The sequence below is a fragment of the Eublepharis macularius genome, chromosome 12, assembly GCF_028583425.1.
Source record: "Eublepharis macularius isolate TG4126 chromosome 12, MPM_Emac_v1.0, whole genome shotgun sequence".
NCBI lineage: Eukaryota > Metazoa > Chordata > Lepidosauria > Squamata > Eublepharidae > Eublepharis > Eublepharis macularius.
In genome coordinates this window covers 14,370,580-14,388,561 of record NC_072801.1, presented here as the reverse complement: position 1 = coordinate 14,388,561, position 17,982 = coordinate 14,370,580, and the positions used below count along the sequence as shown (strand labels likewise).

The following is a 17,982-nucleotide window of genomic DNA, read 5'->3' as shown; positions in this document are numbered from 1 at the left end:
TATTTTGTACTCTGGTTCAAGTCTGCCCTCTAGTGTTCACAAGCAGATGACAGGTGAGAAACTAGAGAGTCTTGTTTCTGGAGGAGCTCTTTTTCATTGTGTGTTTGAAACCACTACAGACCTGAACCAGTTTAATACTCATTTCCTCTCCCCAGGGAGAGCTGGTGGGGTAGGGACCTCTAATGGATAATCTTCTGCTCCTTCACCGATTCCAAGAATTATTTGGAAGGAAATGGTGATGTTTTCAACTGGTTCTAAGTTTGGAGAGCAAGGTAGGTAGAATCTCTTATGGGAAAAATTCAGCATGCAGAAGCAGAAAGCAGTGCCAAAATAAAGGGCTTGATTTGCACAAGCAATAAGCAGACCAGAAAGTGGAGAGCTTCCAATAGCAGCCTTCCTATAAAGCCACCTGGACTGCAAGAGGCCAAGCCCCGTAAGCTCTGCACTCACCTCGTGTCGCTCACCCTTGTTCTCTGTCAGGAGAATGATGGCGTCGGCCAGTGTGGTTGACTGGGCTTCAATCTGCTCCACCATCACCAAGCGGGAGCTGTAGATGGCCAAGATGTAGCTGGACAGGTCGGCAGTGGGGCATCCACTGCCAGTGGTGGGACTGGACACTGTTGGAGGGGGGACAGATGAGTCAGTGGCAGGCTGCACAGCCCCTTCCCCTGAAACTCTGGCAGTCCCTGATATGGCCACCTTAAGAACAGCACTACAACAACAAACAGGGAGAAAATTCCACCAGGATGGGCATATAACTCACAATTAGAGATGGGCACGAACCAAAATATGAACCAAAATTAAGCACGAACCAGGCCGGTTTGTGGTTCACGAACCACGGTTCGTCAGATCCCATTTCTGACGAACCGCCATGAACTTTAGGCTGGTGCATTTGGTTCGTTTTTTGTTTCCTCACTGCAGACAGCCTGATGCCAATCAATCGGTTTCCTAGGCAACAGGGGATGGACTTCCTGCAGACCTTCTGCTGACCGGGAAGTGAACTTCTGCTGACCCCAGAACTGATGATTTTCTGACCTGGATGTGACATTTTCACGAAACAAACGAACTGGTTCACGAACCAGGGGCAGGTTCGTGAAAGTTCGTGGCTAGTGAAATTTGATGAACCACGAACCACATGGTTTGTTTTTTCCCCAGTTCGTGCCCATCTCTACTCACAAGACTACAAATCCTTTTAAAGTGACATTATTGAAGTGCAAAATACTACTACAATAAATACACTAATGCTGTACATGTAATACAATAATACAATGAAAATGTTGTCCACCCCCTCCTTCTTGGGGGAAGAAGTAGTACCGGGAAAAGAGTCCAACAGGTAAGTCCTTCAAACAACAGGAGGAGAAATATTCTGCTAAAGAATAAGAGAATACAGACTGAGAGAGAAACGATTAACTTTTGGAAATATTTCTCCTTCTGTCATTTACCTGTTGGACTCTTTTCCCGGTACTTCTTCTTCCCCCAAGAAGGAGGAAGTGGACAACATTTTCATTGTATTATTGTATTATATGTACAGCATTATTGTATTTATTGTAGTAGCATTTTGCACTTCAATAATGTCACTTTAAAAGGATTTGTAGTCTTGTGAGTTTTATGCCTGTCTTGGTGGGATTTTCTACCTGTTTGTTGTTGTAGTGCTGTATACCAGGAGCGCCTTTGTGCTTGCACCTTAAGAACAGGGCTGTGTTACCTTGGCCAGCAGAGGTGCCTGAGACGGGTGTGTTCCAGTGGTTGAAAGCGCAGCACACTACGGCATACTCGCCCGGCTCCAGCATAACATCGCAGTTGACGAATTTCTTGACAGCACGCTTGCTGTGCGCCATCAGGCGGCCGAGGCTCAGCTTGTTGCCGTTGGTGAAAGTGGCTCGGAAGACCATGATGCACAGATCCAGCAAATGGCTGTCCACTGCATCTGAGCGCCTGCCGGGGTGGGGGTGGGGGTGGGGGGAGGAGAGGAGGACAAGTGGGGTCAAAGCCCTGCCAGAGGACGAAGTGACAGCAACAAGCATATGCAGCTTTAAAAAGGGACTAGATAGCATCACGGGAAATAGGCGACTAGCTAGTGGCGACTAGCTATTGTGACTAGCGGGAACCTCAAGGTTCAGATGCTGTAAATCTCTGGATCGCAGTGTCCAGAGGCAACTTCAGGGAAAGGCCCTGGTTATTGGCCCTCCATTGTAATGGTCCATCCAGCTGCTCTGATCCAGCAGGGCTCTTCTTATGTCCACATGAGGCGGTGAACACAGTTTCTGCCCGCTCTTATCTTAGGGCTAGTGCAGGCAGGGGCAGGACTAACAATGAAGTAATACGATTTGTGACTATACTGAAGAACATTATTAAAATTTAAAATAGTTTTTTTTAAAAACAAGATCCACTATTTAAAGGACTTGGGAGGCTGAAAAAAGGGTCTCAATCAGGTGTGGGAATGATGAATGTGACTGGTGAACATATCTGTTTGGAAGGCTCTGCCTAGGAAGGGGGCTGTGCAAACGGAGAACCACCACCAAGAAGGCCCTCCCTGCTTGTCTCTACAAGATACTAAAGAGGAAGGGAGAGCCAGGTATGCCCCTGGAAGCTCCTTGGAGAAAAGAGGGTGTTTTTTTTTACAAATATTCTAAGCAGCCTGTCTACGAGTAAAGGTAAGGGTGGGACCAGGGGGCAGCAGTGCCTTTAACACAGAACACAAGAGCACCCTATGAATGTGCTCTCTCACCACCTTACCGACTGCCTTCCTGGAAAAGGGCGAACTCCAAGGTTGCACGCTCCAGCACGGTCAACGAGGTGACAGTTACAGGCCCACTGGCCCTGTTGGGGAAGGTACCCTGAACGCGGACCTCGTGCCAGTCCGAATGGAGCTTGCAGATGTCCACTGAGTCAAAGTACCTGGGAAGGGTAAACAGATGGCCATCAGTCACTGCAGATACCACTGCCAAAGTTAGGTTAATCCCCCCAAAGTTACAATGCTCTTGTACATTTCTCCTCTGTGAGGTATATATTATTATTATTTTATAGCCTGACTTTTTGATACTCAAGACAGATTACAAAATACATACAACAATTCAATCAGACAGTACAAGATCTGCAATAAAGAGTGCAGAAAGAGCAACCCATGGATGGCAGACAGAGCTACTTGAAGAAGATCCTTCTCCCATCTGAAGGATGGGATCTCTCGGCAGACTTGTACTCTTTCAAAAGCCATTTGAGTAGCAATTGTAAGGAACCTCAGGAGAGAAAATGGACAATACGGCAGAGTAATGATTTGCTTGTTTTTTTTTTCTATAGCCTTAAAACCTTTGGACCTACAATCCAGCTCCTCCTTATGTTACCTTAAACTTACATCTCAGGAGACCCCTGGTCACAACCAACACTTTCCCCCCGCCCCCCCTCACAGAGCTTCAGGTGTTCTCCACTTTACGCAGGCTTTTGTTTCGAGAATACCTTCCCCTTTTTTGTTTGCGTGACCTGTATATTGCTGCCTCCCTGACTCTCTCAAAAGGTTTTCGCTGCCATCAAAGGCTTTTGCCTTAGACCTCCTCAGTTTAACTGGTAATATAGGATGGCTTGTTATAGATCATAGTTTAACAGAATGGTCAGCATGTGAGGGTGATTGTGAGGAAAAAAGGGATTTTTTTTTTCTTAAACAGTAAAGGTAAAGCACCGAGTCGTTACTGACCCACGGGGGGATGTCGCATCACGATGTTTTCTTGGCAGACTTTTGTTACGGGGTGGTTTGCCATTGCCTTATCCAGTCATCTACACTTTACCCCACGAAACTGGGTACTCATTTTATTGACATCAGAAGGATGGAAGGCTGAGTCAACCTTGAACTGACTACCTGAACTCGGCTTCCGCCAGCATCGAACTCAGGTAGTGAGCAGAGCTTGGGCTGCAGTACTGCCACTTACCACTCTGTGCCACGGGGCTCTTTGAGGGGCTCCTTAAGAGGGGCTCCTCTTAAACAGTAGGATTTATTTATAGGTACATAAGCATGATGGTTGTAGAGTTTGGTTTCAGAACAGTTCTTAATCTTGGTGGTTTCAAAAACAGTGCTTTAAAGACAAGTTAAGTATATTGTAATGGCACAGTGGTAGCCTAAGATTCAGCTTCCTAGAGTTGTCACAATACAGCTATGAAAACAGATGTAGCTGGATAGTGCTATCAGCTGTGTAGTTGGGATGCAACGTCTTACTAATTAGAGTAGTTACACCCTGTTGTTCTTGTCCTCTTCTTTCCCTTGCCCCTCCACCTACCCAATCAGAATCAAAGAGTAGAGTAAATAAAATAAATAATATAAAATGTAATAAAATAAAAAAACCCATGACCAAGCTGAGGAAAGGGAACAAAACGTCCTCTAAAGCAGGGGGCAAAACTCACACATCCAGCAGCAGTCTGGAGTGACCACTAAGGACACCAGCTGTCTAGGCAGCAGAGCAGAGATAAAAATAGAATAGCAAAGAACAGAAGGAGCCAGTTGGAAGAGATGCAGAGGAGTTAGCCGTGTTAGTCTGTGGTAGCAAAATCAAAAAGAGTCCAGTAGCATCTTTAAGACTAACCAATTTTTTTGTAGCATAAGCTTTCGAGAATCAAGTTCTCTTCGTCAGATGCCTGATACAGAGACTGGTGAGAGACAGCAAAGAAACACAGGTTTGCCCCCTAAAATAAAGGAATCAATCTCCCTCCCTACTAGTCAGCCTAGAAAATGAGGCATGATTCAGCGTCTCAGAAAGGGTGGGGAATGAGGAATAATTGCTCAAGCCCAGCAAGGTCAGCTGCTATCAAAACAAAACAAAAGATTAAAAATACTAAGAACTAGAGCCTCGAGAGAGCCTGTAAATATTTAAAGAAATAACAAAGATAAAAGAAGTATTTTAGCAACAAAACAAATCCGCTGGAGCAGCAGCCACACATCAAACTCAGTTCTCCAGATTAGAGTCCCGTGCTCTTAACAACTACACCAAACTGGCTCTCTCTTTGTATTTGGAAAATGTTTGGCCTGATATATTTTGTCATTTATTTTTTCTGAAATAAAATGATCCCAAATTTTTATAAACCATTTATCTGATGTTGGTGGATTATGTGATTTCCAATTTGCTGCAATTACACTTTTAGCAGCAACTCATAAATTATTAATAAGATCCTGTCTGATCCGAGGAACTGAAATATTATTCCACTGGTCAAAAAATAATATTTCTGGTACCAAGGGGACATTGTAACCAGGCCCGGCGCGTCCATGGAGGTGGTGCCGGTATCCACCTCGAGCGCTGAACTCTAAAGGAGGCGCTGTGCTGGCTCCCGATGAACCCCCCTGACCCGGAAGCGGGCCTCGTCCCTGCTCACCTCTCCGCCCCTCCGCTGTTGCCGCCTGCCTCAGCTCAGCTCTTAGTGAGCCGGGTGCCCAGGCAGCGAGCGGAGTAGTGGGCCGCCTTGTTGCCCCTTCGCTGCTGCCACCTGCCTCAGGTGAGGGGGATGTTCCTGTGCAATGGCGTCACAAGTGATGTCATCACACAGGGCAGGAGTGCGCATGTGCACGGGGCGCAAGTAGGTATCTCACCTCAGGCACCAGCCTTGATTGTAACCTGTTATATCCTTTACTTGCCTTAGCACATCTCTCTGGAATTTTTCAATATATTGACATCACCAGCAGTGTGCGAATGTGCCCACCTCTCTGCATTCTTTCCAGCATAATGGAAAAATTAATGATGAAATCAATAATAATTTTTTTGGCATGAGGTGCCATCGGTTCATTATTTTGTATGATTGTAATTTAATTAATGTATTTGAAGAGTTGAATATACTCGATGACCGTATATTGTTCCATTGATCTGTTGTCAGTTCAATATTACAATCTTGATACCACTTTTTTGATAACTAGTAGTCTTGATTTTTGTTATAGCCAGTAAGATATTATATACTTTAGAAATTAAACCTTTTCAGACAAACAATGAGATATCTAACAATTGCTCAAAATCTGGTTTGGGGGTATTCGTGATTTTTCTTAAATTTAGTTGATTAGCCATATGATTGAGTTGCAAATATGCAACCCGTTGAATATTTTGATGCATTTTTTTTCCAGTTCTGATTTCTCTGATATACCTTTTTTTGTTGCTATATCGATTAGGTGAGTAATTTTGTTGTCTCCATTTTGTACTAAATTTAGGCTTTGGTTTGGCCAGGAGGGAACCATTTTTGTGAAATAAATGAATTAAATCTAGATATCTCAGGTAAAATTTTACTTCTGTTCTGGTCCCAAACTTTTAAGACGGAAGCTAAGAAGATATTATTCTTGATGTCAGGTGGACAGAAACTGGGATTATTCCAAATTATATTCTGAATTGCAGTCTGATTATGTAAAGGTTAAAAAATCGTTATCCAATTATGAGAGTCATTAGATAGAAGCATTTGGAGTATATTTGTTAGTCTTATCAATGTTATCTTGATATAGTTAAAGCCACTGTGTGTGCTTTTTAGTTTAAGTATAGAAAATATGATACATGGATTTTTTTCAGCCATAAAAAATTATTTAAAATACCTTGCCATTGCCTTAGTAGGTTAAGTGGTATCGTAATTGGAATAGCTCTAAAAAGAAAACACAATTTGGGTAAGATAAATGATTTTATCAGCTGAAATCTTTCAAACCATGTAAGGTTTAACTTGTTCCAATTGAACATTTCTGCTTTTATTTGTGTTATTATTTTAAGATGGTTTAGCTCCATCAAATGATTAAAGTCAGATGGGATTGTGATGCCCAAATAATCAATTTGTTTTAGTGACCAATGAAACTTTTAGAGTTGGTTAATTTGCTTATCCATGTTACCTTTGATGTTAATAGGGAGAAGCTGTGATTTTGCTTGGTTAACTACTAGACCAGAAATCTGGCCAAATTCTGAGAGAGTTGATTGAAGGTGATAGAGAGATGATATTGGTTTGGTGATATAAATTAACGTATCATCTGCAAACATGCTCAACTTATAGGTATGAAGGCCAATTGTAATACCCTGTATATGCTCATTTTCTCTAATTGCTAGTGCTAGAAGGTCTAATGCTATTGCAAACAAAATAGGGGAAAGTGGACAACCTTGCCTCATACCTCTATGAACTGGAATCTTTTCTGAAGTTATGCCATTTATTTTAATATTTGCCGACAGCTGTGAATAAATTGTCTCAATTATTCTAAGAAAATTATTTCCACAGCCCATATGTTGAAGTGTTTTATAAAGAAAAGAAATTTCTATTGAGTCCAAGGTTTTCTCTATATCAAGTGATAAGAAAGCTGCTTCTATATTTTGTTGCTTGTAATTTTTAGAGTTTTATCAATATTATCAGTTATATCTCTTTTAGGAATGAAACTAGTTTGATCTTGGTGAATGTAATTGGAAATAAATGAATTGATTTGTCTTGCTATGATTGATGTAAAGATTTTATGGTCTTGGTTAAGTAGAGATATTGGACGGCATGAAGCTGTTTGCATAGGATCTTTACTTTGTTTAGGAATAACAGTGACAGTTGCCCTAGTCCAAGAAGGAGGTGTATTTCCTGATTCCAAAATTGAGCTACAAGCTTGTGTTAATGGTTAGCTGAGTATAGTTGCAAACTTCTTATAAAATTCTGATGGGTAGCCATCCAGACCTTAAGTTTTATTATTTTAAAGATATTTTATTAACTCTAACACTTCTTGTTGTGTAATTGGATTATCTAGAGATAGTCGGTGGTTTTCTTCTAATTTCTTGATGTTTTTAAGTGACTGGAAAATTCAATGGTATTTTGATATTTGTGGCTGCTTTTTTATTTTGTTCGATAAAAGTCGAAGCAATCTAGGGAAGTTAAACCAATATTTTTGTTTTACATATAAAATATTTCTTTGAATATTATCTGTTTCCATAGCTTCTAATAGCTTACGCTCAGTCATTAAGTTACAGTATATCTTTTTGCTACCTTTTTTTAATGTAAAGCTTCTAAGGTTTTTATTCTATCACTTAATTCTTGTTTTTGAGCTTTCTTTTCCTTATTTTTGCTTGCCGACAATGCTATTAAGTGACCTCTCATTACCACTTCTAGGGCATCCCAAAAATGTTAGGTTTGATTTCACCTGAAGTATTATCTGAGATAACTAGCTTGATAATTTTTTCAATTTCATTGACAGTGTTTTGATTGAGTATCAGGGCTTTATTTAATGTCCAGTGTTTTCCCTTATACTGTTGTGAATTAGTGGAAATTGTACAATTGACCCAGACATAGGCAGAGCAAGTTGTATTACTTATTCTTAGCCGATCACTTTATTAGCAATAGGTTCTGCGATAAAAATGTAGTCAATTCTTGTATAAATGTTGTGTTTTGGAGAAAAATAAGTAAAGTCTTTTTCATTGTTATGTAATTGTCTCCAGATGTCGATTAATTCGTGATTTTCTATTATTAATGCTAATCTAGTTTTTTGGTTTCTTCTTTTGCATATTTTCTTGTTATATCTCCATCTAGCCAATTTATAATTAATTATATAATTCAAATCACCAACTGCAAGTAAACCACCTTCTGGAAAATGTGATAATTTGGTCAGGATTTCTTCTATGAAGTTCAGTTGGTTTAACATTGCTTAGTTATTTATACTGAGCAACAATATCCTCCTCCAAAAATAAGAAAAAAGCGCAAATGCGAATAGAGATGTTTAAGGAATTATGATTGATTTCACCCTACCTTAAATGCAATTTCTGTTATAATAAATACAAGGATTATAATTTAACTGTAAACACCACTATATATAAGAATAAACTACTATTCTGTTTATCCCTCAATTACCCAAGTAGATATTTCACTCTTGGGTTATTTGAATACTTTATCCAAAACAGAAGGGCTATATTTCTTTAGGGGCTAACTTTAATTATTAATTCCCTACACTCCCACCCCCCGAACTTCTTAAGCACGACAAATATTATATTGATAAACAATGAAACCTCTTTGAAGGATCCAATTGGTTAGCTATTTCCTATGAGCAAGATAGAAATAAAGAAAGGGAAGAGAAGTACAAAGTTATTTGTTGATTCTGACTGGAATCTGGCTTCCCTTTTGAGGTATAAGTGATTGATAGTTTTCTTTTGAGCAATGTGCATTTAAACTCCACTGGGACAGTAATGTTAAGGTCTTGGAGAAGTCTTATGCCTGCTTCTTGATCCACTGCTGAATATGTTTTTTCTTTATATCTCACCTGAAGCTTAATATAGTTTACTCAACTATAGGGGATGCCTGCTTGCCTTAGTGAGTCAGTGATCACTTTAAGAGATTTTCTATTGTTCAAGATTTCCTTTGGGAGATTAGCGAAAACAGCGAGAAGTGCACCATCAAAAAGAAAGTTATGTTGATTTCTTGCAACTTCCAAAATCTTCCTGCGTGTCCTCCAGTCCGGAAAGATGGCCAGTATGTATCTTGAACTCTTCCTCTTAGGATAATTTGGTACTCCAATTCTATATGCTCTGGAAAGTGTTGGTACAATTCCTTCTTCTAAATTTAAACATTTAGCAAGCCAGTTCATCAGAAAGATTGGTAGATCTTCATTAGCTGTAATAGATTCCTCCAGACCTCTAAATTTGAGATTCTGTTGCCGTACTGATAATTCCAGGCTTAAAATTCTGTCTTGCATTAATTCGTTTTCCTTTTGTAAGTTTTGAATCTCATTTTGCATAGTTATGTTGGGGTCTAATGCACAGTCCGCTTTCTGGATGACTTTATTAGCATCCACTTTCACTTATGTGATCTGATCAGTCAGTTGTTTGAGTAAATTAGACATTTACTCTAAGATATTTCTCTCCATTGCTTGCAATAAGTTTGGGAACTCCAGGGTGTCAGGAGAGGGCACTTTTTTGTCTGCATTTTTTCTCTCTGCTACCATCTTTACCATGTCTTCTCCGACAATGTTTTGCACTGCTGATTGTTGTGTTGGTAAATAATAATCTTGGAGATTTCTGGAGACTCTATTTGCAGGGTTTTTTCCCCCTGTTGCTCTGTTTGCTTATATTATTGTTATACACATGAGGTTTAGGGCTTTTAGGCTTGGAGTGGGAACGGAACTCAAAATTATGTGGCCATCTCGCTTTGCAGCGAAGCCATGCCCCCCACCCCCCAGTGCTATTATGATGTCTCCACCCTTGCCCAGTGTTTTCTAAACACACTAGGCACTCCAGCACTTTAGAAGGGGAATACACAGCCACCGAAGGATGATAAATTAAAACAAATGGCTCACAACAGGGCCAGGGGACTCAGTAAGAATAGGAACACAGTACTTTTCTTTCTCCACTTTTAAAAAAGTAAACATTGTGTGATGAGTGAGTTCCCAAGCTGGAACCACACAGCAGGGAGGCACAGCATCTGAAATTAGATGTGTGCGCACCAACTGGAAGCTGGCTTGTGGGAAAAGAGGTGGCTTGTTGCTGCACATGGGAAACGCCCCACCACTGCCTGAAATTCTTGGAACATCACACCGGCAATTAAGGTGCTGATGAGGGATGGAGCAACGGGGATCCTTTTTACAGCTGTGATGAACAGCGCACTTGGGAGAGCTCAGAGAATGAGCCCCACTCCCCATGTAGAAGGCAACTCTGGAGTCCAACTGAGAGCAGTTCATGAGAAACAAATGCATGTTTAATTGTGCAAGGAAGGTCTACAGTAAAACATAAAGGCCTAGAGAAAAACAGTCATTTTCCCAACAAGTGGCCCACTAGGCTGGCGCAGATGTAATGCTGCACAAACCAGGGCTGGCAAGCTGGAAGCCAATCTTTGGAACATATATCCCCTCCTCCCACAGTGACTTTCCTTATCCCACTCACCCCCAGCCCACCCTGCATTTTCAGTGTCATCCACAGATTTGTATTGTATGAGCGCTGATGTAAGCCATTAACATTAACACTGTGTCGCAGGAATATGGATTAAATCACAATATACTCTAGTTATATACATGTATTCTAGTGAACTTTGTATAAACTTCAGTGTAATTTGCTAGCAGGTGGCTAGCAATACAGTTGTTCCTGTAATAATTCAGTTGTTCCTTTGATCTCTGACAACCCTTCAAACGTAGTTGAACAATGGTAGATGAATGGTTCTTTAATTGCTAGAATGGACCAATAATAATCTGTTCACTTATCTTTTTGTCAGCTTCTATAGATTTATGAAATTTACCATGCACCTGCATCATAGCATCACATTTGGCTTTGGTAGAATGTCACATGATTGAAAATCTGAAGAATCAGCTAAATCTAAAACCAATCATATTTCGTATTATTGTCACATGTGAAGGATCTGAGAGATGTCTGTACAGACAGCCATGTCAATTGTATTGTTGAAGGCTTTCACGGCCGGAGAACAATGGTTGTTGTGGGTTTTCCGGGCTGCCAAGACCACGGCAATACAGCCCGGAAAACCCACAACAACCAGCCATGTCAATTATTTTGAAAGATGTCACCCAGATAAGAAATTAGGATTTTGATGAAGGAAACCTCATGAGGAAGATTGAGGTGAGGAATATTTGTATCTAAGTGTGTGTCTATTGAGAATCCAATGCATTTCATAGTAGATTTGAGAATGATCTGATTTAAAAATCATTACTAGCATTAATTGAGAGATGTTAAGAGATTTGCTTTTTTATTGCATGCATATATATGTTCATCAATTATTGGTTTTACTTAAATAAGCCTTTAAATGTTAGTATCTTGTTTAGTTAAAAAGAGTAGAGCTTATTTGAAAAAGTAGAAAGATTAAATCCTAAATAAAAGGAAGTTTCTGTATGCCTTGGTGAAAAGGGTTAAAAAATGAATTGTACTAAGAGGCAGCTTCTCTAAGAGAGAGAATTCTGCTTCTGGGTCTCATCTGAAGCTTCCTAGCTCACCAGAATTTGAGATATAAATCTCGGGAACTGGACAGCTTAGTACTTTAACGAGGCGTGGATAAATCATTCTGTTACACCTGGTTCTCTCACAAATCAGAAATTGAGACCATGGTTTGAAATGGGTTGAACAGCCAGTTATTGAGAAATCTGGATAACTTCAAACACAGCATAAGAGCACGTGGAATGCACAGTCCTGGGAAGGGCGGGGAGCTTTTTCCATAAAGGGAAGGGTTAACATATATTCTAACATACATTCTCAAGACTGATTCCCAGTCTGCAAACCACGGTTGAGTGGGAGCCAGTTCTAGGTGAGCACCGGACCAAAGAAATGTCTTTCCCCAAAAATTTAATTGCTACTCAGAACACAGAGCAAACAAATGAAAATTTCCAAGGGAGGCAAATCCGGGAACTCCAGGAGACAAGGGGCATATGCATACCTGATAAAGTCACTGTACTCCATCCAGAAGACTCCTTCGCTGCTCCCATGGGGCATCAGTTCATGCCGCAAGTGCACAGGCCAGTGGGGCCATTCGTCAGACCAGCTGCCGTTCCAGGAAAAACGACCCCAGGGGTTGCGGAGTCGCAGCAGCCTGGGAGGATGGAAAGAAGGCAGAAATGGATCCCGAGTACTGAATCTAGCCCAAGCCAGATCGGTGCTGCCAAGAGTCGACTCTGTCTGACATCACTCGCACAACCATCACAGCAATCCATTTTTTATCATGTTGATTTCAACATCATTTGATAATGCAATTTCAATGAGTTATGCTTCTCCTTACCTGCATCCTTGTACATCTCGTACGTCCAATATGGAGTACGCATGCCGCGGGCGAAGACCCATGCTCTCGTAGGCTGCATCATCCACCTTCATGTTGCCCCCTCCGCAAGATGCACCCATCAGAAAACTGAAGCGTGTGTGTATGTGTGGAGGAGAGGGAATGAGGAGGGCAGAGACACACACACACACACACACACACACAAACAGGCAAAGAGAGAGAGAGAAGCAGAGACAAAGGGAGTGAACACAAAGATCTGTACCACATTAGGGGTCCATTGAAGAAAACTGACTGGGGAATTATTTAGTTAATTTAAAACATTTCCTGTCTGGTCTTGTCAAGACGATTCGCAACAAAACCACAATGACAGTAAGATCCTCCTCGCCCCACAACACTTCCTGGAACATTACACAGAAAGGACTGATTGCAGAAGCAGGAACCACTAGAGGTTCTGAGCCCTGATTTTCATGTTGTGCCCACAAAAACTGCTGCCAAAATGTATGTGCATGAGATCAGCTGCAGAGAGGATCTGAAAGAAGTCCTGCTTAAAAGGGTAAGCGAGAAGCACATCAAGCCTGCTATCCTCGCCCTTCCTAAGTCCTTTGATTTTCTGCGTGGGGTGGGCGTGGCTTCCAGTTCCTGGCTCTAATGGTGAACACAAGCGTGGGAAGATTAACGGAGACTGATGGGGAAATTTGGTTCTGTGCAGGTTGCTCCTTCTTCTGTGTGGACTACACACAATCTGGCTCCACAATTCCTATCCTCTGTAATGGACAGAACGGGAACAATATGGATTTTCCCTACAAGTAAAGGACACAGTATTGGGGACTTTTTAAAATTAGGGGTTGAGGAAGGAAAAAAACTAAGGGATAGGTTTACAAATTTGTGAAAACAGTGGGAGAAAGTGAAAAATTCTCCTCCTTTTTCTGTGTTACTAGAATTGGGGGGGGGGGATCTAATGACACTAACAGCATGAAAAGGGGCATGGCATGCCAGTCGAGCCAAGCCGTAGACAGGCAAGCCTGACACGCTCATAGATGGAGCATTCAGAGTGTGTGTGTGTGTGTGTGTGTGTATTAGAACTAGAGCAAAGATGCACCAAGCCTGGAAAGGCTCAGCATGGCCAAGTGACCCAATCTATATAAAGGCTTGGAATTCAGTTTCAAAGGACCTCTTTCTCAGTTCATACTGCTGCTTGGATTGCCCATTGAACAGAAATAAAGGGAACGGGAAAACAGCAAGGTGTGTTCTTTCCACAGATGCCAATGTACAGGAAGAGCAGGAGAATGAACTTCCCACAGAGTGGAAAAAACCATCGTCACCCGCAGAACCAGCTGCTAAAAGCAGGTCCCCAGACCAGGTTAGAACAGATAGAACCTGGCTGAGAATGCAGGGAACTGTCTGCCAGAAGCCTGGCCTGGCATACAAGCAGGCCTGCGGCTCATTTTCCGTTTTCCCAGGGGCCGATGCACAGGCCACAATGGCTATTTGGACCAGTGCAGAAGACATTACATGGGAACTAGGCACTCCAAGGGTATGTTGCCAAAGAAATGCATGCTGGGGCTTGTAGTCTCCATTACCCACCATAGCTTGTAAAGACTGGAGAAGGACCAAGAACTGCACTTTACAGCAATGGACCATATTTGTCTGCTTGACATACCAATTCCCCTGTCCATAGATCCAAAGGAGTTAGCCGTGTTAGTCTGTAGTTGCAAAATAGTAAAGAGTCCAGTGGCACCTTTAAGACTAACCAACTTTATTGTAGCATAAACTTTCGAGAACCACAGCTCTCTTCGTCAGATGCATTGCTGACAAAGAGAGCTGTGGTTCTCAAAAGCTTATGCTACAATAAAGTTGGTTAGTCTTAAAGGTGCTACTGGACTCTTTATATTTCCCCTGTGTTTCTTCTTCCCCTGGTCTAGTGTGGCCTGGCCAAACACAGGCAGCACATATGCTGAATCTTGATGGGGTGTTTCTCAAGGTTGGAGCATGTGAAAATGGTATCAAAACTACCCGTTTGACTGGACAGCTTCTAGGAGAAACTGGTCCCAGAATGCAAGACTGCTGGCCTCCTAGCCAGCCTTTCCTGTATGACGAGGGGAGCTGCCCCTTTAGCCTGCTGTTCCCGTTCTCTACGCTCCTCCCAGCCGTAGGGGGAAAGCCCTCCCTCCTGCCTCGTCTTACCCAGCCTCCTTAGAACTCAGCATTTTGGCCCAGATGAGGTCAGTGTCAATGGACTCCTCGCGAGGGTTAGTGGAGCTGACCTGCAGCATCAGACTCTCGCAGGGGGCGCCAGTGAGCGTAGCCAGGCCTTCGATGGCGCGCCCCGCCTGGAGGGCAAAGTACGAACCGTGGAGTTTGGCCAGGGCCTTCTCAATAAGGGCCACCCACAGCTGCTTCCTCTGGGCCTGGAAAAGGAAGGCAGAGAAGAGACAAAGGCCGTTGCAAACAAGAGGGCTTGAGATGCTGTCGCTGAGTATTAAGCACCTGCCTTTTGGGCCCTGCAGTTAATTATATGTGAATTAACCTGTTATCTTACACAATGGACCAGGCGCGGTGCAAACTCGAGCTGTCAGTACCACTAAGAGTGTCACGGGTGAGCAGCTCAGAACTCAGGCCAAAAAGATTCACACTGTGTGCCGACGGAGGCAACCTAAAAATCCCCTCCCCACTGGAACGCTGCAACGTGCCTGTTGTGCAAACTGAGCACACGGGCACCAATTGGTCTGGCTTGCCTAATTCATGCAGACTTTGCCAGTCATGAGAAGGGAAAGACCCTGAAACTTGCAATCGCTGACTATCTTATCCAGCTACCTCTCTGCTCGCAACCCTATGAAATGTAGCTGTCAAGGCTCAAGCCCTTCATTCAACTTTATTTTTTAAAGGAAAGATTCCCAAGAAACTGCTCCCGCTACAGTATCCCGTGCTTCCTTTCACAAGCCCTATATGAAAACTGAAGCTATTAGGAAGCTTTTTTAAAAATTGTTTACAAAACACGTATGAAAAAGATCTCTTGCACAGAACGTGGCTTTCTACTTTGCCTGCAGATGCATTCTCCTCTATTTGTGCAGGATAAGGGTGACTGAGGGCTTTTGGCAATGAGAGCTAAATGGGACCTCAAGCTCAGAGGCATTGTACCTCTGTACACCATTTGCTTGGGGGGCCAACATCAGGGAGAGGTTTGGACCTCCATAGCCTTGGTTGGCCACTGTGAAAAACAAGTTGGATTAAGCCGGCCACTTGCACTCCATTCAGACATCAGAAACAAAATCTCAGCTTGCATCAGACGGGCACAAATGTGGTTAACCTCTAGGGTCACCTGTCTCCTCTCTCTATCATGAGAAGACTGGGAGCAGGGGCCTACAGCATAAGTCCAATCTGTCATGACATCCAGAGGGCACCTCTGGATCTGTTCCCTTTTCTGCCAACTGGTCTGTTCCCTTTTCTGCCAACTGCCAATCTGAACCTGCAGTTGAACCCTGTTCAAGAATCCCAGTTCCTAGGAAAGAGTTGGCAAGGGCACCTGCATGTGGGCGTCGTAACCAACCAGGAGGTGTTTAAAAAAAAATTCAATTTATATACCGCCCTTCAGGACAACTTAACTCAGAGAGGTTTACAAAGTATGTTATTATTATCCCGACGACAATCACCCAGTGAGGTGGGTAGGTCTTAGAGAGCTCTGGAGAGGTGTGACTGACCCAAAGGTCACTCAGCTGGCTTCAATGGGAGGAGTGGGGAATCAAACTCCTCGGTTCTCCAGATTGGAGTCCTGCTGCTCTTAACCACTACACCAAACTGCCTCTCAAATTAGCTTCTGTCAAACTGGTTTGACAGAAGGCCTCCGATCTTGGCATGCTGCACAGGGACAGGAGAAAGGGCATGTGCAAGCCTGGGTCATCCATCAGACTTGTGCTCGCCACACCTCCGCTGGGGGCCTCTGCAATGAGCCCTGGCATGATCCAGCCAGGCTGCTCTGTCGCTCCCAACCACCTGCCCTCACTCAAACAAAGCTGCCTGAGATGCCATGATGCCCTATTTTAGTCTCAATTGTTGGACCGTTCCTCCAGCGTCTACATTTCAGCCTCTCTTAAACATGACTGCTCACTTGGTATTTTCGGCTTGATCATATCACTACTTTGCCCGTTCTTTTTGCAGGCTTCTTCTCATCTTCATCCTCACACTTACTGTCACATGTCTTCACAGTCTGTACACAGTCTGTACCTATCGCTCTATATTCCTCCTTAGGTCCTTCATTCTGCCATTTCTTGTTGAACCAAAGATTACCCTCTCAGTTCCCTGCTGGCAGTCGTTCTCTGTGCACCTCCCTGCACAGGGAGAATCCTCTTCCACTTAGTACAGTACTCCTTTTCCTCCCCTTTGGCATTAGAGAGGCTCCTTCACATGCATCTGTTCACCCTGACTTTCCCCGAAAGACCCGCTTGCTACCCTCCCAGTGGTCTCTCGGTTGTAACCTGCAGGGCAGGGCCCTCATTCCCTTTCCATTTCAAGCACACCCAGCAATGTTCAGGCACTTTTATACTAACATTCAATTTATATACTACCCTTCAGGGCAACTTAAAACCCACTCAGAGCGGTTTACAAGTATGTTATTATTATCCCTACAACAACAATCACCCTGTGAGGTGGGCGAGGTGGAGAGAGATCCGATAGAGCTGTGACTGACCTAAGCTCACCCAGCTGGCTTCAAGTGGAGGAGTGGCGAATCAAACCTGGCTCTCCAGATTAGAGTCCTGCTGCTCTTAACCACTACCCCAAACTGGCTCTCAACAACAGCCAAATCAAATCTGAGGACCCACCTGAGAGAAGAGGAGGTAGCCACACTCGTCACAGGGAAGCATGTCGTCCACCAGCACGGTGGTCCAGGTGCCGTCTTTACAAAGCCGCACCTGGTAGGCCCCCTCTGGGCATATGGTCCGAGTGATCATGACCCTCTCCACCAACTCGGGCCTCTCCGCCAGCACTGCCAGAGCACTCAGGAACCTAAACAGGTGGCAGATGAAGACCAGTGAATTAAAGGGAAGGTCCCACAGAGTCCAGGTGAGTAACCAAAGCTACCCTTTGTGGCACAATGGCTGGTCAGGGCCCAGCCAAGTTGGAAAGAGCAGGGATACTGGTAGCTTAAGAATGTGAGAACCATTCTGGCAGATCAGACCAGTGGTCCATGCAGCCCAGCATCCCGTTTCAAACAGTAGACAATCAGCTGCACTGGAGGGTCAACAAAACAGGGCATAAAGGCCAAGGCCGCCTCCATTGCTACCTTCTAATGCTAGTATTCAGAGGTTTGCTCCCTCGGTAGATGGAGATTCC

At 43.3% G+C, this 17,982-nt stretch overlaps 1 protein-coding gene across 1 annotated transcript in view; it reads right to left on the bottom strand.

Moving 5' to 3' along the window:
• CAPN15 (calpain 15) overlaps positions 1–17,982 on the bottom strand; it is a 110,510-nt gene that overhangs the window by 7,674 nt on the left and 84,854 nt on the right. Inside the window, exons 4-10 of the mRNA XM_054994942.1 lie at positions 17,472–17,655; positions 14,839–15,062; positions 12,658–12,783; positions 12,319–12,471; positions 2,737–2,898; positions 1,706–1,935; positions 451–617 (exon numbers count right to left, since the gene is read on the bottom strand). Coding sequence (XP_054850917.1) covers positions 451–617; positions 1,706–1,935; positions 2,737–2,898; positions 12,319–12,471; positions 12,658–12,783; positions 14,839–15,062; positions 17,472–17,655 — 1,246 coding nt within the window. The remainder of the gene's footprint in view (positions 1–450; positions 618–1,705; positions 1,936–2,736; positions 2,899–12,318; positions 12,472–12,657; positions 12,784–14,838; positions 15,063–17,471; positions 17,656–17,982) is intronic.